Source organism: Delphinus delphis, chromosome 11 (genome assembly GCF_949987515.2).
Source record: "Delphinus delphis chromosome 11, mDelDel1.2, whole genome shotgun sequence".
Lineage (NCBI taxonomy): Eukaryota > Metazoa > Chordata > Mammalia > Artiodactyla > Delphinidae > Delphinus > Delphinus delphis.
Window position 1 is genome coordinate 78212613 of NC_082693.1, and position 24548 is coordinate 78237160.

Below are 24548 nucleotides of genomic sequence, written 5' to 3' on the forward strand. Positions count from 1 at the left end.
CTCTTTTCCTTTTTTTTTTTTTTTTTTTTTTTGACTTTTTGCACTGGCTACGGCTTCTAGTAGAACGTTGAATAGCAGTAAGACAGGGCATCTTTGTATTGCTCTCAGTCTTAGGAGAAAGGCATTCAGTGTTTTGCCATTAAGTATGGTGCTAACTGTGGGCCTTCCATAAATGTTCTTGAACCAGTTGAGGATGTTTCCTCTCTTTTTTTCCTAGAGAGCTGATAATTGTGAATGGATGCTGAATTTTAAAAAATGCTTTTGCTTTATCTATTGGCATAATTATAATGCGATTCTCCTTTATTTTGTTAATATGGCGAATTATGTTAACTGGTTTTGAGTGTTAAACCAACCTTGCATTTCTGAAATAAACCTTACCTGGTCATGATGTGTAACAATCCTTTTTATATGTTACTGGGTTTAACTCACATTTATATGTGTATATACAATTTGTGTCTCTATGTATGAGGGATTTGAGTCTATTATTTTATGTAATGTCTTTGTCTGGTTTTAGCATCAGAGTAATACTGTCTTTAAAAAAAAATGAGTTTAAGGGATATTCCTTTCTCTTCTGTTTTTGAAAAAATTTGCATTGGGTTGGTATTATTCCTTCCTTACATGTTTGATAGAATTCAACAGTGAAGCCCTCTGATCCTGGAGTTTCCTTTGTTGGAGAGTTTTCTAATTACAACTTTAATTTCTGTAATACATATAGGACTACTCATTATCTATTTCTTCTTGTGTCAGTATTAATATTTGTGTCTTTCAAGATATTTGTCCATTTTATTTGTTATGAAATTTATTGGCATAAAGTTGTTCATACTATTCCCTTATTATCTTTTTAAATGTCTTTTGGTTCTGTATTGACAGACTCTCTTTCAATCCTCATACTGGTAATTTGTGTTTTCTCTTTCTTCTTGATAAGTCTATCTAGAGCTTTATAAGTTTCATTAATAATTTCAAAGAATCAGATTCTTGTTTCATTGATTTTTCTGTGTTGTCCATCTGTTTTCATTTTCATTGTTCTCTAATCTTTACTTTAAAAAAAAGTGCTCTTCTTTTTCTAGATTCCTTAAGAGAGAGCATAGATTATTGATGTTGGATCTTTTTTTTTCATAATATAGGTATTTAAACTTATATATTTTTCTATAGGCATTGTTTAGCTGAATTCCATAAAGTTTTATATGTTGCATTTTACTGATTATCAGTTTGAATATTTTCTAATTTATTTGTGATTTGATTTCTTCTTTGACCTATGCATTGTAAACAAGCAAAGTTGTTTAATTTTCCAGATGTTTGGGGCTTTTCTACATGCTTTACTGTTTTCTATTTCTATTAATTCTATTGTGATCAGAGAACATACACTGTATGATTTATTCTTTTAAAATGTATTGAGACTTGTTTCATGGCAGCATATAGTCTATCTTTGTAAATGTTCCATGTGTATTTGAAAAGAATATTTATCCTGCAGAGGTTGGGTACAGTGTTCTATAAATGTCAGTTAAAATACTGTAGTTGATTGTGTTCAGATCTTCCACATCTTTACTGATTTTTTTTTTTCTTATCTGGATGTTCTATCAATTACTGAGCTAATTCTGTTAGTCTCCAACAGTGATTAGGATTATGCACGTTCTTTTTTCCCCCTTTAGTTCTGACATTTATTCTTTTTTTAAAAAAATTATTTATTTGGCTCTGCTGGGTCTTAGTTGTGGCATGCAGGATCTTTAATTGAGGCATGTGGGATCTTTTCGTTGCGGCATGCAGGCTCTTAGTTGCAGCATGTGGAATCTAGTTCCCTGACCAGCGATTGAACCTGGGACCTCTGCGTTGGGAGCGTGGAGTTTTAACCACTGGACCACCAGGGAAGTCCCTGACATTTATTCTTCATATACTTTGAACTTATGTTATTGGTCACATATTATTTATAATTAATATGGCTTCTGGTTTTGCTGACCTTTTTATTGTTATGAAATATCCCTCTTTGTCCCTAGGAATATTCCTTGTCTTGATGTCTACTTTTGGAAAGCTGCATATGTTTATATAATTCATGTATCAGTGAGGTCTCCAACATTTGGCTTCTATTACTTGTAGACTGTATTATACAGAACTAGGAAACCCTATGTGCATAGATAGACACAGAGGTAGGAACAAGAATGGCAGGACCATTCCACAACCATGTCAGGTGATGAGGCTGTAGGACCAGCAGCGAGAAAGCAGCAGAGGTTAACATTTTGCCCTTTATGCTCTTGACAATATAGCATAATGGTTAAGAGCGCAGTTTTTGTAGTCTTACAATTCTAGGTTTAATTGCTGTCCACCATTACTTAACTGTGTGACCTTGGGCAAGTTACTTAACCTCTGTTTCTTCATATGTAAAATGGGGACATATAATAGTACATGTGTTTTACAAACATAAAATTACATATATATAGTATATATATATACTTCATATACATATCTACACACACATATAGTGCTTAGCAAAGTATCTGTTCCATAAATATTTTTATGTCATTGTATAATATATAATATGATATATTGCTATATCACATATTCATATATTCTAGTTTCCACTTTCCTGACTTCAAATTTTCAGAGATTTAGTTAATTGTCTTTTCTTTCTCCTATTTGCCCTTATTCCTCCTGCCCCTACTCCTACTCTATTTTCTTATTTCCCAAACTTTTTGGTCCCCACCCCTGCCAACATGTATTTAATAACCTCAAGAACTGTAAACTACAATTAAGGCGGTTGCTGCTTGCTGTCTTTGTTTTGAGGCTCCCCATCCATCTTTATAGCTTGTCTAGGGCTTCAATTTCTGCTCTGAAAAAATTTCTTCTCTGCATTTATTCGAGTTTTCCGGTTATTTGCAATATTGTTGCAAATAACCGGGGCTTACATACCTAGTTCAGAAACACACTCCAAGTGTGTACTTGTGCTGAAAGAATAATAACACTGTTTACAGAAGAAATGCCCTATATTTTTTAAAAGGATTCTCAGCAGAGCTTATTAAAAAAAAAAAAAAAAGCCCTGTTAGAAGGGGAATATGAAAGCTCAAGTCACCTACTCCTTTTCCCACTCTGAGAAGCATCTCCTTCAGAAGAATTCCCAACCAGATGGTGTTCGATGTTCCTGACCCTGCAGCATGATTTGGAAAAAAGATCATAGGTTTTGAAGTCGGATAACTCAGACACTTAGGCTTTCTGTTATTTCTTAGCTTTTCCTAGCATGTCTCCTGGTTTGTAAATTGCATCGGGTATTATCGGCTGTCCATGGTTTCCTCTTCAGGGAAGACATTCCCAAACCCACATCCATGTTCATTTCCCTTTCATACATTTTGTACCTTTCATCTGAGGCAACTCTCAGAGTTTTTGATTTTCATTTAAGTATGTATTTATTAACGTCTGCCCCTAATACTGGACTGTAGCTCCACCAGGCCAGGGACCACGAGCGTTGACCGTACCCCTGTATTCCCAGGCTAGACTCAGCACTGTGCACCCAGAGTCTAGCAGAGTGCCTGGCACACAGTAGGAAGCCAACGAACAAATGGATGACAAAAGGGCAGCAGCCTCTGGCCCTAGCGCCATCGGTGGGGTGTGGAGGGAGCCGCCCAGGCCCGCAGATCCGTTCCAGGCACTAGGACCAGGACCCCCACCAGGCCCAGCACCGCCCCTGGCCCTGGCCCTGCCCCTGGCCACCAACCCGAACCATCGCTTGCGGTAGCGCCTCTCCCGGTGACGCCATCCGGGGGCGGGACTTCCGGCCGCCGAAGTTTAACAGTCCAGGCGGGAGCCGGAAGCCCAGCGCCGGAGAGGGCCGCGCCGGGGCCCCCGGTGTACGGCGGCTGAGAGGTGAGGTTCCGGAGGGTCCGGGGTGGGGGCCGACGCCTGCCGAGTACTTGCCCACTACTGGTGCCCGCTCTCCGGTCAGTTCAGGGGGCGGGTCGGAGGCCCCTGGGGTCCCGGGGCTCCGGCCGGCCTGGCGCTCCGGACGGTTACCGGGCAGGGGTGCGGCGGCGCTTTTGGCGCGGAAGTGCCAGGGAGATGCGGGCCGGGGTCGCGCACCTCCCCCTGCGACGGGCTCCGGTCGGGCCTGAGAGGTGGCCCGGGGCAACTGGGGTAGGTCGGTGGCGGCTCTGGGGGCTGCGCTGCCTCCGGAAAGTTTGCCGCTTGTCCACAGTCCCGTTCTCTTTTTGTAAACCGCTCAAATCCAACTCGTTTAGCAGGCGCTCAAATGCATTTTACGAGGTAACCCCAGTTGAGCAAGACTCCTGCAAGTAAAATGCATTTTGGGTTTTTACTGAAACTTGTAGAAGTTTTGTTTAAGCTAAGTCGTAGTGGAATTGTTTTTTGTAGCCGCGCTCCCCGAATCCGGGGCTGACGGTGCTACCGCCTTGTGTCCTGACAGCTCAGTTTTGATGGGAGCCTCTTCCTCAGGCTGATATGATGCCGCGCCCTTAAAATGTGCTCAGTTCTCGGAAGACTGAGGTTGGTGGGCCCTTTCCCGCTCCACTTTGAGAGGAGGAGACCGACGTTGGATGACTTGGCCAAAGTGACTGTCACCTAACTCTGGGGCAGATCATCTGAGCCAGGTCTAAAGGGATCTTTCCGCTACATCACGCCGCTCAACAGGCATGGTCTAAGATTATAGTAAAGATATCTTTCAGTGGTTTTTACTGGGTTTACAGATGCCTTTCAGCACTTCATTGTTGTTGAGTAGGGATCCGAAAGGGCACATGTTACCACCTGTTAAGGCACCGAATCCAAACACTATGTCTACATTTCAGCAGATGACTAACGGCTCTTAGTAGAACTGTATTTATCTGATGAATGGAGCATAGTGAATCACATAGGTGGCTTTTCTAGTTAACAAAAGTTTTAGCTTCTTTATAAACACATTGAAAATTTTGTCTCTGGAGAATGAAAGGGCCCTGTAACTTGTTAGGGCTTTATTTAGGTTGTCCTCTGAAATAGAGTCTGCTCCTCATAATTGTGATGTTTTGTTGATGACTTGGGAACCTGTCTGTAATATCACTTATGCGCTGCTGCACTCTTGCACTGTCCACACCAGGAAGGTGTGAAGGGTATATTTCTAGGCCCCCATCCCTTCCCTTCCCCTTTCTCCCAGGTATTTCTCAGCATTTTTTTCTTACCCATCATGCATTACTACTTGCCTTTTGTCTTCTAGACTGCCTTGGTTTATGAAATCACTTTGTCAGAATTCTGTGTTTGAACTGTATACTGTGAACAGATAATACAAGCGAAGGCATTGTAGACTGTGTGTTGGTATAGGGACTTAGTGACATCTTCTTAGGCTGTATTTGCTAATTTTAGACTTATTTGGAAAGCCTGCCATGGCGGGATTCTGACCTGCAGGAGTACTACAGTTTATCATAAATTTTTTAAAAGGTAAGGAAGTTACCTATCCAGCAGTTATTTGTTGAGTACCAGCTGTGTGCCAGGAATGTTTCAAGACTGGTAGTAAACAAGATGAAATCCCTGTTCTAAGGATCTTTATTTTGTTCAAGTCAAGGGGAGTCAGACATGAGAGTAAGACTGCAGATAGCAGGAAGGGCCATAAAGAATGAAACAGGGTAATGGGATATAGGACAACTGGTGTGGAGCACCTTTAGCCATGGTGGTCAGGGAAGGCCTTTCTGAGGAAGAAACATGAGCTGAGACTGGAATGATGTGAAGGAGATGACCTTGGGAAATCGGGAAAGACCATTCCAGGCAGATGGGGCTGCAAACAGAAAGACTCGGAGGTGAGAAAGAAGGCCAGTGAGTTTGGTGGCCCTGGGAAAGAGAGATAGGAATGTTACAGCAGGCCAGTTTGTGTAAGGCACGCTAAGGAGGTTGGATTTCATTGTAATTGTTCTGGAGAGTCATTGGAAAGGTCAGCTAAGAGAATATGATCTGGTTTATGTTTTAGAGAGATCACTCCAAAAGCTTTGTGGTGAGCACAGTCTCTGAGACAAAAGTGAACGAGTAGAGCCACTTGTTTTAGATAAGATGCCTCATCTTAACTCTTGTTTTTAAAACCTATCCTTAATTGTTTTTAAAATATGTTGTTTTAAACTATTTGCAGGTGCAGTCATGCAGGAAAACCTCAGATTTGCTTCATCGGGAGATGATGTTAAAATATGGGATGCTTCATCTATGACATTGGTGGATAAGTTCAACCCACACACATCACCACATGGAATCAGCTCAGTGTGTTGGAGCAGCAATAGTATCCTTTTCTTTTTTAAACAACCACTTTTTGTTAGGTTAAATAACCAGTATCAATGAAACTTTTGCATGTGATCCATAATGAGAAATATATTTGGCATAGCTGTGAAATAGGAACTTAGTAAACAGTATGTCATATGATGCACACTGATATTCTCTGTTAATTTCATTAAAAACTTATTTGCAATTCACTACATTGAAAAACACTGCTATTAAAAATATGTTAGCTACTAGATGCAGATCATAGAATTAGTTTTGTTATTAACAGTTTGTTATTGAATCAAATGGAATAAGGTAGGTAATGGTGGGAAAAGTTCTGAAAGGTTCTGGAATGATGTTTTGTATCTGTGTTTGGATATTTGTAGTTGGGAAATTAAAGACAGAACTTGAAGGCAGAAGCAAAGGTTGAGGGAAGAGATAAAAATAGTCAAACATTCCCATCTTACTGATGTATTCTCTGTATTTCTCTTCCTTTCTATCTGTGATGAAAATAGTCTTGTTTCCCAAAAAGACAGGAAAATTATCTAGATTGAACTTTCCTAAGGTTTTTATGTTTCTGATTGACATCCTCCCTGTCTTAATAAGTTCCTAGATGTGGATAAAATGAACTCATAAATAGGGATTTCTCAGTATCTCACTATTGACATTTTGGGCAAGATAATGCTTCGTTATGGAGGCTGCCCTGTGCATTGTAGGATGTTTAGAAGCCTTCCTGGTCTCTACCAACCAGATGCCAGTAGCCCCAGTGGTGACAGCCAAAAATCATCTCCAGAATTGCTAGATGTCACCCGGGAGCCAGAATCACCCTCGGTTGTGAACCACTGCTGTAAACAAAGTATTCTTACCACCTTTTGTATGAAAATGTTCTGTATACTTGGCATGCTAGAAATAATCATTCGCCTGTGGAACTCATACGCATACACTATGTCTTAAACAACAGATTAAGCTTTAACATGTGTCTGATCTTATCAGTATCAAAGTAGTAATATTCTGCTTCCTGATGAAAGTAAAAATATCAAAGCTTTAAAATATGAATGATTCATGAACAAAAACATTAGAAGTTTTCATGCTCAATCTAACTATTCTTGCAAATACATAACAAAAATGATGAATTTTCTTATTGAATTAAATTTACCTCTTCATCATTCCTTGATTTTGTATTAAAGTATCAAAATAAATAACTTTGGTGCTTTATTAATCAAACTCATGGTGAAGGGACTGCATTTTTGAAGGACTCTAGATGTAGAGTGGGGTAAGATGTTTTAAAAAGAGTCACAAATGTGTGAGGTTCCTTCTATTAGATTTTTATTATGTTTAGAGCTTAATTTTCCTTGTTACTCACTGCATAAAAGTAGCAGTTCTTAATGAGATTTATTATTTTTTTCCTCCAAGGAATTTTATTAGGAGTTGATACATTTACTGATAAACCACTTAATGCTCTGTCAACAAAACTGATGTAACTATGTGATGGTGTCCTATGACTTTTGGAAACTGGTCTTATTTCTGTATAGTTTTGTTGTACAAGTACATGTGCACTGAAAACCTTTGTATAGTTTTATACCTATTGAGGCTTTGATGCCTTCCATAGAGGTTAGTTACTGAAGACCAAGGAATTCCCAGACTCAGAGATTTAGGGACCACTTAGCATGGATCCCAAGGACAGCGTTGATGGTGAGGTGCCAGGGAGATTAGTTTTCTTTTTTTTGGTTCTCTAGGTAATATTCCTCACTTTCTCATGATTTCTAAAACTACATGAGAAATAAAAGGAGTAACTAGAGTACCCTCTTGTATTGTTTTCTCTCAGTCCTTTCTTTAATATATTCTAAGGAGAAAAGTAACAATAAACATAGGAAGAAGCCAAGGAAAGGGAAATGATTTATTTTTCTCAGTGCTGTAATATCTAGGTAGGTGGAAGTGATTTTGTTTGAATCATATATCATAATAAAATAACAGTCCATGGTATGTTCACAAAATATCTGAATGTTATGTAAATCATCCAAAAGTAATGCAGTTAAGACTTTGCTTGTTAAAAGTATAGGTTTAAACTTCTGATATTTTAATTTGTTTTGACTCAAAATCAGATTCTTGGTCTTGGTTATATTATTGTATTTAGTCATTTTAGTTTTAAAATACTTACATTGTTTTGTGTTTACTGATTATTCCACTTATAATTTATGTAAAATAAGGAAATTATAATTTTAAATTATTAAATTAAATTTTAAATAATTATTTATTTTAATAATTTAAAATTATATTTTAAATAACTTGAATTTAATTGAATTGAAATAAAGTCAAAACTCTCATAACATAGTTGCTGTGTAACCACACTTATTTATATTTGCTACATATACTGTAATATTCTTAATACATTTAAGATTAAAACACTCTATCACAAAAATTCCATCCTGAGAAAATATCAGGCTTTATCTCTTAGTAGAAAAATAGGAGACTAATGTGGATATTTGCTTCCTAGCTTAAATTGATATCAAGCACTGTGTTACTAAATAGCTGTCTTAAACAGTATTTATAGATGAAAAGGTTGATTGATATTTCCCTGATGTTGCTTTTATCATGCTCTCATTCTTGAAGGATAAAATTAGACCTTCTGGCCTACTCTTTGAAAATGGAGTAGTATTTCACATGGGTTAAATAGCTTTCAAGTGATAGCAGAGTCAGAAAGGATGGTTCTTCCCTGCAGTAGTAGTAAAGAGAATTAGTCTTAGTAATTAGTAATCTGAGCCAGTTTTGAAAGCTAATGTATCAGCTATATTCGTTGCTTAGCGTGCTTGCTTTTATCATCTCAATTCTTATAATGATGGTCGAGTGCTAGAGCTGCTCATGGATTGTTCGATTCTCCATAACTCTTCATTTAGATAACTTTCTAGTGACAGCATCTTCCAGTGGTGACAAAATAGTTGTTTCAAGTTGCAAATGTAAACCTGTTCCACTTTTAGAGCTTGGTGAAGGGGTAAGTGTTTTTTTAACTTTTAAAAATCTGTTTTGCTTGGGTTGTAATTGCTTATTTATTATGGTGCTGGCAACTAAATATGAAGGTGTTTAAAAGCGTTATTCTTAACCTGAGCTTAAAATAATAGAGTAACACTTAAAGGTTAAGTAAGTGTGCTTACTGAAACATCTTTAGGTAAAATAATATTGGGTACTAGGGGAGCAATCAAGGACTTCATTTCGTCAACTAGGCAGTTACTTTCTCCATTTCCCCTCTGTGGGAGGTTCTCTGGTATTGCTGTGGTTTTTCAGGATGATGTTGCACCACGGTCACTGAGTTGATTTGAGCAAAAGAGTCCTAATGATGTAGCCCTACCTTTGCTGACATTGGGCTCAGGACCATCAGCTAAAGAGCCTTATCTGATGGTAGCCTTCTGCTTTAGCTTCTGTCCACATGGTACTGCCTGAGTCTCCCCAAGCTCTCCTGCAACAGAATGCCTTTGTCCCAGAGCTTTGGTCCCAGAGCATTTAAATGAAGCTCTCACTATATGTTCTTACCCTTTAGTTTTATAAGTTAATCCCTCTGATTCAGGATAATGCTGGCTTTCTTATTTCCAATCACACACTTCTTGAAAGCTATTTCCATTTTAAATAAGATCTAAATAAAAAGGAATAAGTAGTTAGTTGGTAGCTTGTTCTTTTTTTAAATTTCATAGTTTTCATAGCAGACTCTAAACCATTATGAATTGTCATAATTTTACACACTGGAGTAGATAAGGCAGCCCGATTAATAATTGTTCTACTCCAATTACAGTGGAGTAGAACACAGCAGAGCATTGGAATATAAGCTCATCTAACGTAAAAAGGACTTAGGATTTCTATCAGTCCTTTCCTAAAGGTATCTGTTGGATTGATCTCAGCATCAGTTCCAGCCCACAGATATTAAGAGACTGGGGCGGAGAGAATGTCTGCTAAGGGTAGGAATGATGTTTGCCTATCAACCTCAGTAAGTGAAATTGAGGCAGAGAGTGTCGCTGCTCAATAAAGGCAAACTGTACTCTTCAAGAACAGGCGGAACATCTTAGTCATCTTTGGATCTTCAGATCATGTCAAAGGTGGGCAGCAAACATTTGTGAGTTAAATATCAACATCAAAACAATTTAGATTTCCACCTCTACCACTATTTATCTATCTATCTACACACATGCGTGCACACACACACACACACACACACACACACACACACTCTTATGCGTTGCCTTAGAACCAGTTTGGGACCGTTTTTTGTTGTTGTCAATGTGTAAAATATAAAAATGACATGATATTTACAAGTGTGACACCACTTTAAGGATTTTGTGAATATTTTACATTAGTTGCTGTAGTTCTGTTTCCCACAGTTAAGTCATATCAGAATGCAGGTTGATGCAAGTGAGATCATTGTATTTATAATTTAAATCTGCTTTGGTTTACTTACAAAACATATTTTACAACCATTGGTTTTTTAGTCTTTATTAGTAATTTCTTATAACATATTAGTGTGTTGGTAACCTTTGCTTCATAGGATCCAAGTCCTATTACTTATGTACCATTTGAGATATTAGACCTTTGCTCATTGGGAAAATAAGGTTCTGTCGTACTTATTTTAACATTATTTTTAAGGTGGAACTTTATTAAGTTTCATATTTATTTTCTTTGATTTTGTATTTTACCTCTTTAAAGTAGACATATTGGTCTTAACAGTATTATAATGGATACGATAGGCTACTATATAGCCTAGAAATTTGACCTGATGTTATTTTCAGATTTTAAAATTCCACCCATTGCTTGTGTCTTAGGGTACAGGATTTCTGTAGTAAGCACTCAATTTCCATTAATTATTTAAGTTCATTAGCTACGTTAATAATCTATTAACATAAAAAGATCTTCTATCATTATGGTAAGCAGCTATAAATACAGGTTTTGTTCTGAGCCCTTAAGAATAATTTGAGTGGTTTTTGATGATTAGAATCCTAATATATTGATCTTTGATGGATGCCCTTCTTCTCTGTTTTCTTTAAAGGTTATTTTATAGCTCTTAGCACACTGTCCTGATCTGCAATGATCACCAGATTCTAACTTTTACTAGTCTGTTTAGACTAAAGTCAATTCCTAGAATGACCTGCAAGAGAATTGTAGCAACCATACTGAAACACTGATGGAACGTGCTCCTGATATTTTTGTATGTGTTAATAATTTTGACTCAGTCAGAATTTCAGAGCTGGAAGAAGCCTTGGGGGAGGGAGAGGGGGTTATCTGTACCCTTTTAAGAATCTGGTGCTCTCTTGAGCAGAGGATGTTTTTGAAGATGCAGGACTCTCAAGAACAGTAGATCTGGTCCTCATCTCTCGTTTCTCAGATGTAGAAATGTAGGCTCGGAAAGGTGAGATGACTTGCCTAAACCTGCATAGTTTGCCTTTTAACCTTTAACTAAGTCACAAAATGTCCCCTTTGGAATTCATTTCTCTTTTTTCCCCTCATGGTATTCAGGTGGAGGTGAGAATAATTAATGTAACTATGCAGTGTATCTGAAAATTAAATAGAGAAAAACATGCAATACTGTGCTCTTTGTAGCATAGTTACTGATGGTACTACCAGATAGATGACACTCATAGATAATCATTGTGAGAAAAACTTGGTTACCTCTGTACTTTAGCCGTTTGTTCTATAAATATTTATTGAACATGGATATGGTCTTTGCTCTAAGGAAACTGACATTCTGCTGAGAGACAATAAACTAGTAAACAGAATACTGAGTATAGTGATAAGTTGTTATGCAGAGAGCTAAAATAAGATATTGAGATAGCAAGTTACGTTAAGTGGCCAAGGGAGGTCTCCTGAAGTTGTGGCATTTAAGTTGATATCTATTGACCAGAAGCAGCCATTCAAGCCAAGATTCAGGGAAATTAACTTTCGAGGCAAGACTAGCTGTGTAGAAGCCTTGAGGCAAATATAGTGTTTACGGAATGGAAGATGGTCAGTGTGGCTAGAGAATTAGTGGATAAGGAGGAAAATGGTGAGACCAGGTAAGAAGGGACAGATGAATAGGGCTTTGAAAGCCAGGTTAATGATGAGTTCGGAATTTATTCTAGGTGTGATTGGAAGCCATTGAAGATTTTTAAATGAGAGACACATGATCTGATTTACATTTCTTAAAGGTCACTCTACTTACGGAGCATGGGATGTAAGGAAGCAGGAGTGGAAGCAGGACAGCCGGTTAGGAGGCTGCTGTTGTGTTTTGTCAAGGTTTGGATTAGGGTGGTAGCAGTGACAGTAGATAAAGGGGGGCCCATGTGGGATAGATTTTAGGCTTGGAGTTTAGAGAACTTACTGATAGATTGGGCAGAGGGAGAACAAGGAATCAAGGTTAATTCTGGACTTTTATCTTGAGGAACTGGATGAATGGGACCTTTACAGTGGTGGGGGAGAGTGTAGAGTTAGGTTCTGATGACATGATGTTTGAGACTTGGGCCATTAGGGGGAGATTTGCTGTGACACTGGACTAGTATCTTATCCTCTTTATAAAACTTTGCCCTTCTGTAAAATGAGCGTTTTAAACTAGGCATTCTTTACAGTTCCCTCTACCTTAAGAATTTTCTGAGCTGTGGGTTGATTTTAATATGAGATATTCTGTGGGAGTCTAAGACCAGGTTTTATTAAAGGGAAATATTAAGGGCAAGTAAGCCCTGATGGGAGCCCAAGACTTGCTGGTATTTCCTAAGCTTCCTCTGTCACCACGTTTCTGTGGACTAGAACATGAATCTTGAATCTGGTTGATTTCCTTAAAGCCTTTTTGAACACTTTGCAAACTATTGAATCCATGTGACAGATAATGAGAGGTGAATCTTTAGTACAAGAATTGGCATGTTTATAGCATTTAACTCAACAAGTATTTTTCATGTGCTTACCAAGTGTTGGGTGAGACTTGAAAGTCAGCTCTGGGCTCTGTTACGTTAATGTGACTTTTTTTTTCTTTAATAGCAAAAGCAGACATGTGTCAGTTTAAATTCAACATCAATGTATTTGGTAAGCGGAGGCCTAAATAACACTGTTAATATTTGGGATTTAAAATCAAAAAGAGTTCATCGATCTCTTAAGGTAAGCAACTTTTTTTTTTTTTAATCCTTACAGAAATGGGTATCCCACAATGTTTATTAGTAATAGTTACCAAACTTTTAATTTTGAGCTTTTATGATAAAAATAAGCTGCTTCAGAATTGAAGTGAGATTTGTTAGGGAAAAGAAAGATGCTGTGTAGCCAAAAACAATTTTTTTGGTTTATTTTTCCCTCCACATATGTTACTATATTGCTATATTGCTGGGGTTAAAACTTTTTCCTTATTTTTTCACTTTGGTCTGCTCTCGTGTGAGTGAACCACTTACTTCATTTTAAAAAAAATATGGTTTGTTGTCATTAGAGATCTTTTTAAGGCACTTTGAAATAATGAGAGTGGTTTTGGGATGACAGTATTTGGGGATATGGCTTCTTAGTTCTCTGCTACAGTTTGTATGTATGTATTTTCATCTCGGTAATGAAATGTTTCTAAAATGGTTTACAACTTACAGTTAGTGTTTCTTTAAATAGTTAGCTTTTTGCAGTTTCAGAAAATGAAAATAATCATCATGAAAGCCCCTGGTTGCAATTGTTTTTTTGGACTTCTGTCTTTTTAATATTTGGAAGTTCATTTATTAAATTACTTTTAATTTTTATGTCTTTTAAAAAAGTTTTAATATGCAAAATTTTAAACATATTTTTATCTATACACACACATACCTATATACACAGAGAAAGAACTTCCTTTAACTCATCATCCATGTATTCATCACCTGATTTCAGTGATGATCAACTCATGGCCAGTATTGTTTTATTTATGTGCTCATCTACTCTCTCATCTTCAGACCTTCAGAGTATTTTGAAGCAAATACCAGAGATCATTATAATTTTATTACATATCTTAATGTCATTGAGTTACTTCTTACTAGAGAAATAGTATATAGAAAATGGTTTTCTCTTAGCTAAGTTGAAATATAATCTTATGATTGCTGTTTAAAATATTACTTTTGGAAGTTCATTATTTTAAGTATTAACTAAACTTTGAAGAGTCTTCAGGAAAATTGAAAAGTTGCCAATAATGAGAATACTTAACTTTTATTGAATTCTTTGACATGCCAGCCACTGTGCTTAACATATTTATTCTATCTATTCTACAACTCTGCAGAGCAGGTAGTATTATTCCTAAGTACAGATGGAGAAACTCCGACTCAGAGATGTTAAAGAACTTGTTCAATGTCAAGCAACTAGTAAGGGCAAAGATGAGAGGCACACTCAGATACTATTCATTGTTTAATATTTTAAATTATGAAATAATTGAATTAAAGCTGTTTAGGGGGATATACCTAGTATGACTAAAGAATATCTTAAAGAATTGAGAAGAGATTAGAAGTCTGTGGCCAATTTTGTCACACAGTGTCACACGTTTTAGGAGCATCACTTATTCCCATCCCTCCTTACATGGCAAAATTCTACTCATTTTTCCATCCTCAGCTGAATGACTTATTTTCCACAGTTGAAATCAGGAAGACACACCTGCCTCTTTACAAAGTCATAGAAATTGTATTGGACCCCACGTTATAATTTCTCAAATGGGAATGATGCACTATATGTCCACTCCTTTTTCCTTTCTTATCAGATATTCTTTTCCTCAGGATGACATTTGTTTGATTTAAAAAAGCAGTAAAATGTAAAGGCATTTCCCAGCATGCTTCAAGGACCATTTGAAAAAGTTGTAAAATAAGTGGAATATTATAGCTACTATTCTTGATATTACATTAATCTAATTACAAGATACAAAGGTTGGTTTGTTTATCTTATTAAGGTATGACATCAAACTTAAAACCTATGCTGATCACTATGCTCCTAGGCTAGATATCTCTAATTTAATTTTGGAAAACATAGTCCTTGTGAACTCAGTTTGTTTAAAACTGAACAGTTTTATTTCCTCAAAGTGGATTCCCCTTTGGATTTGGGAGACAGTCGAGTATAATGAGAGGAAAATAAGCTTTGGAATATGACCTGGATTGAATCCTGGCTCTACCACTGGCAGTTCTGTGAGCTTGCACAGTTTCTTAACCTTAGTTAACTCATCTATCAAATGGGGAAAATGGCCTTGCCTCCCATGATTGTTCTAAAGATTAATAATAATATATAAAACTCCCAGCCTTAGTCGGTACTCAGCAGATGGAAGCAGCAGCCATCAAATCTCAAACATGCTTTGCTCATTCTGGCTTTGGGGCTTTTGTTTTTTGCTCTCTTCTATTTTGCAGTGTCAGTTTTCTTTCTCCTCCCCTAACTTACCTCTTATTACTTTTTTTAATGTTGAACTCAAGCTTTCTGTCTTCCATAAAGCTTCCTCTGTCAACTCAGTTCACAGTGATAACTCTCTTTCCTCTGACACTTTGCCTCTGCCACTCATTTAGCATTCATTCTGCCATTTGCATGTTCACTTAAATGTCCTGTCTTCTCAGTTGAACAGTAATATTCTCAAGGGCAGGGACTCTCATAATAATCAACTTGCAATAAATGTTACTTGTCAGTGGAAGTGAATTCTTTAAGGTAGACATAATGCCATTTAGAAAATTACCTTTCCTTTTTGTCTCTTGTTTCAGGGTGCCTGACCATTATTATGGTTATGAAAAATAAATCTTTGTTCCCTGAAAAGACTTGGTGTTAATCAGATAGTTTACTACTCACTTGAGTAATTTTTTGGGGGTTATTTGAGGAAAATGTTAAAGCATATATTAGATTGACAAATACATAATAGTTACAAAACATGAAATTTACAAAAAACCGTGGAAATATGCTGTTTGAAGGTTGTGTGGCACTGTATTTACTTTCATTTCTTTCATTCAGGATCATAAAGATGAAGTAACTTGTGTAACATATAATTGGAATGACTGCTACATTGCTTCTGGATCTCTCAGTGGTGAAATTATTTTGCACAGTGTAACCACTAATTTATCTAGTACTCCTTTTGGCCATGGTAGTAACCAGGTACAGTATGGATTTATTCAAAATAAAGTTGATAAGATAGATTTTTAAATTACCTTACATAAGACAATGAATTTGAGTTTTTAAAATTGAGTATTTTAAATTTGCATTTAGCTCACTCAAACTTAGGTAGCTATTCTTTAATGGTAGTATGTAAAAGCTAATTCATACTAGATGACGGTGCTTACCTGAGTTCGGTCATGCCACTGAACATGCTCCTAGAACTTAACTATGTATAAACAATACAGATAATTGTTAATAGATTAAGCCCAAAACATGGATATTAATTATGACATTATAGAAGTGTTGCATAGCTTAAACTATGTCAGCTACAAGACAGATACTTAGGTTCATAAATACTCTGTTTGGTGGACATGGAATAATTGTATTGGGTTGGCAAAAAGTTCATTTGGTTAATGAATCCATTGTTCAATAAAGTTCTTGGTGAAAATGAAAAATGTCTTTTATTTTTACTTAAAACTGAATGAACTTTTTTGGCTAACCCAATATTTAGGCACAGGGTAAATTGAGTTTTCTTGTTTGTTTGTTTCAAGTATGTGATAGTTAAAGTATCAAAGCATATTTATGTATTTCAGGTTAATAACGAGTATTTAGGGAAAATTTTTATAGAAGAAAATTAGTCAATTATTGAATTTTTTTTCTTTATAAAAATTAGTCTATAAAATTCTTAAAAGAATATATTCAGTCTCTCAAGAAATCTAATTCTTGGCTAACTTTCCATGAAATTCTCCACAGGAATTTCCAATGAGGTGAAACTTCTTTTAATCTTTTTATTGTAATCACTTTAGCCATAAGTATTATTAGATAAAATATGGGAGCTCTTCAATTTTGAAAAGCATTAAAATCATTATTTGAATAGTATTTAGTGTTTAAGGAAAATTTAATGGATATTAAAAATGTACAGAAAAAAGTCTTTTCTCAGATTTCATATGTATTGAGGTAATAAAAGAGATGTACATATAAATGATTTTATGGAAGATCGATGAAAAACAGTCTCATGGTGATCCAGAACAGAGAAGACTGTCTGATTGGGAATAAAATAGAGAAAGTTGAAGGAGGGAGGATTTCATCTGGGTCTAAGGCTTATAACTGATTTTGTTTTGTTTTGTTTTACTAGTATATTAACTGGCCTCTGACAGTTATTTGATTCTAGCTTGTATTAGGGTTAGCTCTTTACATGTCCACATTATAGTTGGAACTGTGTCTTGTTTCTTTGTACTCAGCCATTGTCTAACTTTGTGCCTTATATGGAAAAGATCCTCAATAAATATATGAGTATATGAATACATTTAAAGATAACAAAGATCTTAATAGGCTAATAAAGAACTTTGGGAGAGGGATATTTTATATGGAGGAAATCATATGAAGAAAAACAAGGAGAAAGGAAAGCATATGGGTTTTATATAGGGCTAATGTGAGAAAAAGATTAGAAAGGTAAGCAGGAACATAGTGTTGAAGTGGGACTTTGAATGCCAGACCAAACTTTGGCTTTTATTTTGGAAGGCATTTAGGGAACTCAGAATTTTTTGATTAGTTGAATATTAGAATCATAGAAACCTTGAACTGAGAAAAGACTTTAGAGGTAATCTCACTTTCTGCATTTTATGGTTGAGGATAAGTGATTTGCCACAGAGAATGTATTAATATTGTCATAAAAATAGGAAATAATATTTTGTTTTTGTAATTTTTTTGGTTATTATGATAATGGAGACATAAAACCTAAGCCCACAGAAGTTGGAACTATTGGAAAAAAATCGTATCTAGTGTTCAGATGCCTTGCTTTTTAAAGAAATAGAGTAATCTTCTCCTCCTCCTTCTTCTTTTCTCCTTCCTCTTCCTCTTCTTCTTTTTCTCTTTCTTCTTCCTCTTCTTCTTTTCCTCTTTCTCCTCCTCACTTCCTTGGTATATTAGAAGCATGCTAAATTTAGATTTATAAATTCTGGGTTGACTTTTCAGTAACATAAATATTAGGTCATATACTACCATGTATATTCTTAGATTTCAGTTTTTATTGTATTTTGCTAGAGGGTTTTCTTATTAAAAGATGAAGGAATAGTCGTGAAAACATTAGGTTTGGTTACTGCTCTTGGCCTTATTGTGTGTAAAATCTTAAAGTTTTAAAAATTGAGATAACTTACATATAATAAAGTACATATATCTTAAATACACAGCTTGATGAATTTTTATACATACATACACCTGTGTAACTACATACTACCAGAATCAAGATACAGAATCTTAATCCTTTCCAGTCACTGCCTCATATTTCTTAAAAGAATTATATGTGTCTGGTTTCTCTTAGTCTTCATTATGTTTGCTTTGTTGCATGGAATAATAGTAGTTCATACTGTTTTACTACTGTGTAGTATTCCATTATATGGATGTGCCACAATTTATTTATCCATTCTACAGTTGATGGACACATGAACTGTTTCCAGTTTGTAGCTATTGTGAGAAAGCTACTATAAATATTCTTATATAAGTCTTTTTATGGATATATGTTTTCATTTCTCTTGAGTAAATACTCAGGAGTGAAATTGCTGGGTCTTAGGGTAGGCATCAATTTTTGCTTTATTAAAAATTGCCAGAAAGGTTTTAAAGTGCTTGTGCCATTGTCTACTTCTCCCAGCAATGTATGTGAGATCCAGTTGCTCCACGTTTTTGCTTATACCAAATATTGTCTAATTAACTTTAACCACTTTGATGGTTGTGTAGTTGTATCTCATTGTGGTTTTAATTTGCATTTTTCTGTGTTGAATGAGTTGGCACACTTTTATATACTGTGAGGTCACTGTTCAAGTCTGTTTATCCTTTTTGTTTGGGGTTATTTCTGTTTTTCTGATTAATTTATAGTTTATTCTGTATTCCAGATGGAGTCATCTTTTGGATATACACGTTGCATATATCTTCCTTTAGCCTACGGCTTGCCTTTCCACTCTCTTAATGCCTTTAAAAAAAAATGAACAGAAATTCTTAAATTTATGTCTGTTATGCTCCATTTCAAATTAATTTTTGTATATGGTGTGAGATGGGGTTCATCTTTCTATACAGGTATATAGTTATGCCAACATTATTTATTACAAAGTCCATCCGATTGCCACTGGGGTGAGTGTAGGTGGTGAGAGGGTTCAGAGAGCATTCAGGCAGAGGTTATATCACCTTGTAGAATTCTTACTACCATTTATTGTGTTTCAAGCATAGTGATCATTGCTTTATATTACATTTTCTCATTTATTCTTTGCTACTCACTTGTGAGGTATAGGTTATTCTCATTTTACAAGTGAGAAAACTGAGATTCCAGGACTTTCTGATCACAAGATTCTTAACTGACTGATCTGAAGGTCGACTCTTGAAGAGTGGTAGCATTGTTTCCTTTTGAGTGTCTTTCTAGCTCAGAGACAGCTGAATGTATAAGGATTTGAGGATCCAAACTTCTGGAAACTTTGCAGTATTCTCTTGTCACTTTGTGCAAGAGTCCAACATTTATTCTTATCTCTTCTTCGCATGAAGAAAATTTTTTTAAATTCTAGGTGACAGGTTGCTGTATTGTTGATTTTCAAAGGATTTTTTTCATTGATTACTTTGCATGGCAAAACTGAATATATCTTCTAGTTTAGGAAAACAGTAATGCTCAAAGCTTATCTCTTGTGCAAGGTCAGATGAACCAGAACCTAGATTTTCGCGTTCTTGCTGCCTCTTGTTTGGGCAGTTGGCATCTCTATAAGCTTTTTTGGTATAGCTCTACATTGTAAATCCCACATTTATTTGGAGAGCTAGCTGTGTGAGCCTGGGCAAGTGACTTAACTCTCAAGCCTCCTTTTCCTTAACTGTCAAGTGAGAATGAAAATATACTTTCAACAGGGTTTTGTTTGGTTTTGGTGTTTTTTGTTTTTTTGTTTTTTTTTTTTGGTCTAGATGAGATGCTAACATAGTTCCTAACATGTGGAGATTAGGGAACTTTAGTGTGAACTTTTAATGAATAATCATATTAATTTACTAAAATAGCTTTTGTGATTTACTTCTGCAAACTGGTTTGAACATCTTTAGGTTTAATGTGTTCCCTCCAAACCCCTGCTAATTAACCAGTTGTAACTTGACCTCAGTAATCATATTTTGTGTTTTAGAGCAACTTAGAATAAGAAGAGCATTAAAGAAGGTGAAGAAATCGAACTGGAGTGTGTTGGTTTTTTTCCCTTTTCCTGGAACAAATGTTTATATATTTTTCGTGTACTATATTATTTCATTTTTCTCTACAGCATTAAAGCAGAGTGCCATGGGTTAGGAAATACCACTTGGCCTCTTTGTATGTAAGTATGCAGTCTCAGTTTTCTTAGTGAAGAAAGTCACAGTTATGATTTTGTATACTTACGTTTCCATTTTACAGGCAGCATAATTGAAATCTGTGGAGGTTTTTTTTTTATTAAGATTCCTCACAATTCATTTATGATTTCAAGTATATTAAATATTCATTTTTTTAATTTAAACAATGTTCATAAAAATTTCAAGTCTGTCTAAAAATTGACATAATTCAATTCCAATACACTGTCACCCAGCCCATTTTCTACACTGACAGTTTTACTATAGGGTTTGGGTTTTTGAGAAAAATAGTAGGTAGGGCACATATAATGATTAAATTAAAATTTTCTATTTTTGTTTCTGTGAACAATCAAGAATTTGAAATCTTTAAAAATCATCAAATTGATTTCTTAGCAAAAGTGACAAAACCATGGAGTCTCACTGAATCTGCATTATACTGAATTTCATATTGGAAATGAGATTGCCTGAATATATTGAGAATCTTACTTTGAAATGTCTGAGCTGAATTGAAGCTGTTAGTTTTTTGTGGATCGCAGTGTCTGTCTGCAGGGGAGAAAGAGCCTTACTGCTTCTGCAGAGCTGCCAGGGCTGACAGACTCCTTAGCATTTAATTGCAAGTCGCTATTTGGCAAGTTCAGCAGCTTAGGCTCACAAATAGGTTAACCTGTGTTGCCTTTCTCAGACTGCACCCTTTTTGAAAGCAGTTAAAAAGTGGATCTATTTTATTGATTTCTTAGATTTAAAAGTGATTTTTAAATGCAATGTCTGTGAGATTTTAAATATAGCATTTTTCAGTATATGTTAAATAAGTCCATTTTCTTCAGTTAAATTTTTGACATTTTAGGTATAGCTTTTGTAAGTATTAATAAGCCTTATGAGTATGGAGATCTGGTAAATAATTATTAATTACATTTTAAAAATAATTATTTTATCAAGAATGAATTTAATTCCAGTTTAGTTAACTTGGTTGACTGGTTTTGTTTACACCTGAACTTTGGCGCTCAAATAGTTTGACTGACTACAAAGCTTTATATCAAGAATAGTGGTTTCCTTTATGTTATATGGAAATGTTGGTATACAGTTGTATACTATGGTATAATATGTTCTTGATTCTCTTTATATATTTCTTTAGTATTTGTATACTTTTCTAGCCTTTATATTATGTTTTTGAGCAGTTTTATGATTGACATGTTGGCATAAAATAAACTTCCATATGTTTATATATTCTTAAAGTATAATTTTTCCTTTTGTTCTTCTCTTCTACGTTTTAATAGGAAGTGATTTGAAGGATGTTTTCTTGCAGTTTCTCTGTATAGCTCTGTCTTCCGTCCATAAAGTTATAATCATTCTGTTGGTCCAATCTTGTCTTCTGCTTTTTCTTATTAGTGTTCTGTCCCAGGTATTCTCATATTGCTAGTCTTCATAACTATAATTTTTAATGGCTACATAATATTCCATTGTTCAAATGCCACAGCATATTTAAACATTTCTGTACTTTAGGTGTTTTCCAAATTTTTATAATCACGAGTAACATATGTTAATATTGTTTCCATAAGTGTATGTTTTCTGCTTTGACTTTTTCTTTGAGATTACAAATTCTCTTTCAACATAACTCAGTAGCAGCAGGCTCACATTTTCTTTCCTTGAGGAGTTCAAGTGTGTTACTCTATCATTTTTGGTCTCAAATGTCTGATGATAATTTAAGTATTTTTTTCTTATAAGTCACTTGTTCTTTTTCCCTGTATGTCCAAAAGATTTTTTTTTCCTTTAAAATTCAGTAATTTTACTAGACTATGTCTTGGTGTTGGTCATTCTGTATTGTTATTCATAGGTACATGGTATGCTCAATTAACATGTAGTTTCAAATCTTTTCTTCTTTCAGGAAGTTTTCTTGAATTATAGTTTTTAGTATTTGATATTTTCTTTATCTCTGTTTTTTTCCTTGTTGGATCTTCTTATCTTCAGTGATTTACTACTGTCTCTCAAATCATTTTTAACTTTTTCCTTATTTTTGACTTTTAAAAAGTCTTTCCTTTTGACCTATCTTTATGGTATTATTTGTTGAATTTATTCATTCTGTATTCCTTTTACCTTTAATGAAGGCTACATAATGTAGCCTGCATTTTTAAAAGGATTAAAATTGCTAATTGTTTTCCAAGTTCTGACATCTCATTTCTGAGTTTTCTAATTCTGATTTATGTTGTTTTTTAAGGTCTTGTATCATTTTATTGTCTTTCTGGTCATCTGTTGAGAATGTCTTTCTTCTTATTCTCTTTGTTCTCATAGTAACTTTGTATGGGATTTATCTGTGAAGTCAGTTTCCCTGAACTCCTAGACAGAGATGGAGTTTAGAGGGCATCTTTTCTAACTTTTCTGAGGTTGCTTGGCTTTGTGCTACTCCTGTACTTGTATGTGAATTTTCACTTTCCTTCAACTATATTGACTCCATCCCATTCAGTTTGTTTCCGCTCTTAGTAGTGTCTTCTCAGTATGGTGCCCTGACCTGGGAAGGAGATACCTTGGCTGGACAGTTTTGGGAGTTCATTGGAGCTAAACTGCTCTAGCCCTTCAGACCTTTCTGCAAACCTCTTGCATAGAACCACTAATGCATTGGATATTCCTGGTCTAGCTGATGTTGTCAATTGGTCACCATGCTTTCCTGTGAAAACCTTTCGGCTCTTTGGGGCTTTTCCTGTTCTCAGATCTGTCTCAGTCCCTGTAATTTCCTTCTGCTTCCTCTTGCACAGATACTAATACTATGAAGGACTATGGCTGTTAAATGTTTGACTTACTAGTGTGTATTTTGGGGCTCATGGGGATACCTGATAGTCTAGTTTTGTTGTAAATGTTTTCATGGGGTTTTAGTTCTGCTATTTGGTTTGCTATCTATCTGTAAAACACACACACACATAACGCACACACTCACATACTTCTACTCACTGTCTGTGCTGGGATTCCCCAAGACCAGGTTTGATGTTTCACTAGGAGGACTCACAGGACTCAACATGTAGTCATACACATGGCTATGATTTATTACAGTGAAAGGATACAAAGCAAAATCAGCAAAGGGAAAAAGGTGCATTGGGTGAAGTCCCAAGGAAGCCAAGTATAAGCTTCCAAGAGTGTTATCTCAGTGGAGAGGATGTACTTAATTTCCCCATCAAATTGTGACAACATGTATGGAACATTGTCTACAGGGAAGCTTGTTAGAGACTCACTGGCCAGGGACTTTGTTGGAGGTTGGTTACCTAGGCACCCTCTACCTAGCATGTACCGAAATTCCAAACTCTACTAAGGAAAGCAGGTGTTCAGCCATGGTTCAGCCATAAACCATATCTTTTGCACAAACAGTTTAGGCACAGTGAGCCACTCTTATCAGTCGGTGAGCCACTCTCTTCAGCTAGGGTGGTGGGAACCCTCCAAAAATCCAAGTTCCAAGACTCCAACCAAGGGCCAGTCTTGAAAGCAGGACTTTCTAAAGATAAGCAGTCTCAGGCCTGCTTGTGCACACATACACACAAAAATGGGGGGATTCAGGGAGATTAAAAAACTCTGCCACCATCATAACCTCTGTCTTCTCAGAGCTCTCCCGTTACAAGGACTTTAAGCAAGACAGAATTACGTTCAGATATCCAGTTTTGAAGAGGTTATTGCTGCAGTAGTGTGAAGGACGGATAGCAAGCCATTGAGAATGGAAATGGGCAGTAGCTCAGGTGACAGATGATTGGTGCTTGAAATAAGACACTGGGAATGAAGAAGAGGGAGGAATGGAGTTGAACGGATACTGTATATTTACGAGTGTGTATATGTATGTATGTTTGTATATGTACATGCATAGATATATATATAGTCGTATATGTATCAGAGACTATAAAGCTATAAGAATGTGAATGTACATTCCTATCTCTGTGAAGGGGAGGCTTTTCTAAGTGTAGGAACAACGTCATAAGTCA

At 35.9% G+C, this 24548-nt stretch overlaps 1 protein-coding gene across 2 annotated transcripts in view; it reads left to right on the forward strand.

The window, feature by feature from the left end:
- Positions 1–3772: 3772 nt before the first annotated feature.
- NEDD1 (NEDD1 gamma-tubulin ring complex targeting factor) overlaps positions 3773–24548 on the forward strand; it is a 45706-nt gene continuing 24930 nt past the window's right edge. Inside the window, exons 1-5 of one of the 2 annotated variants that reach the window (XM_060025422.1) lie at positions 3773–3849; positions 6086–6229; positions 9102–9196; positions 13192–13308; positions 16120–16260. In XM_060025422.1, coding sequence (XP_059881405.1) covers positions 6094–6229; positions 9102–9196; positions 13192–13308; positions 16120–16260 — 489 coding nt within the window. In that variant the 5' untranslated portion in view covers positions 3773–3849; positions 6086–6093. Of the gene's footprint in view, positions 3850–4097; positions 4117–6085; positions 6230–9101; positions 9197–13191; positions 13309–16119; positions 16261–24548 lie in introns of those variants that run through there. The other variant, XM_060025421.1, reaches the window with a different exon arrangement.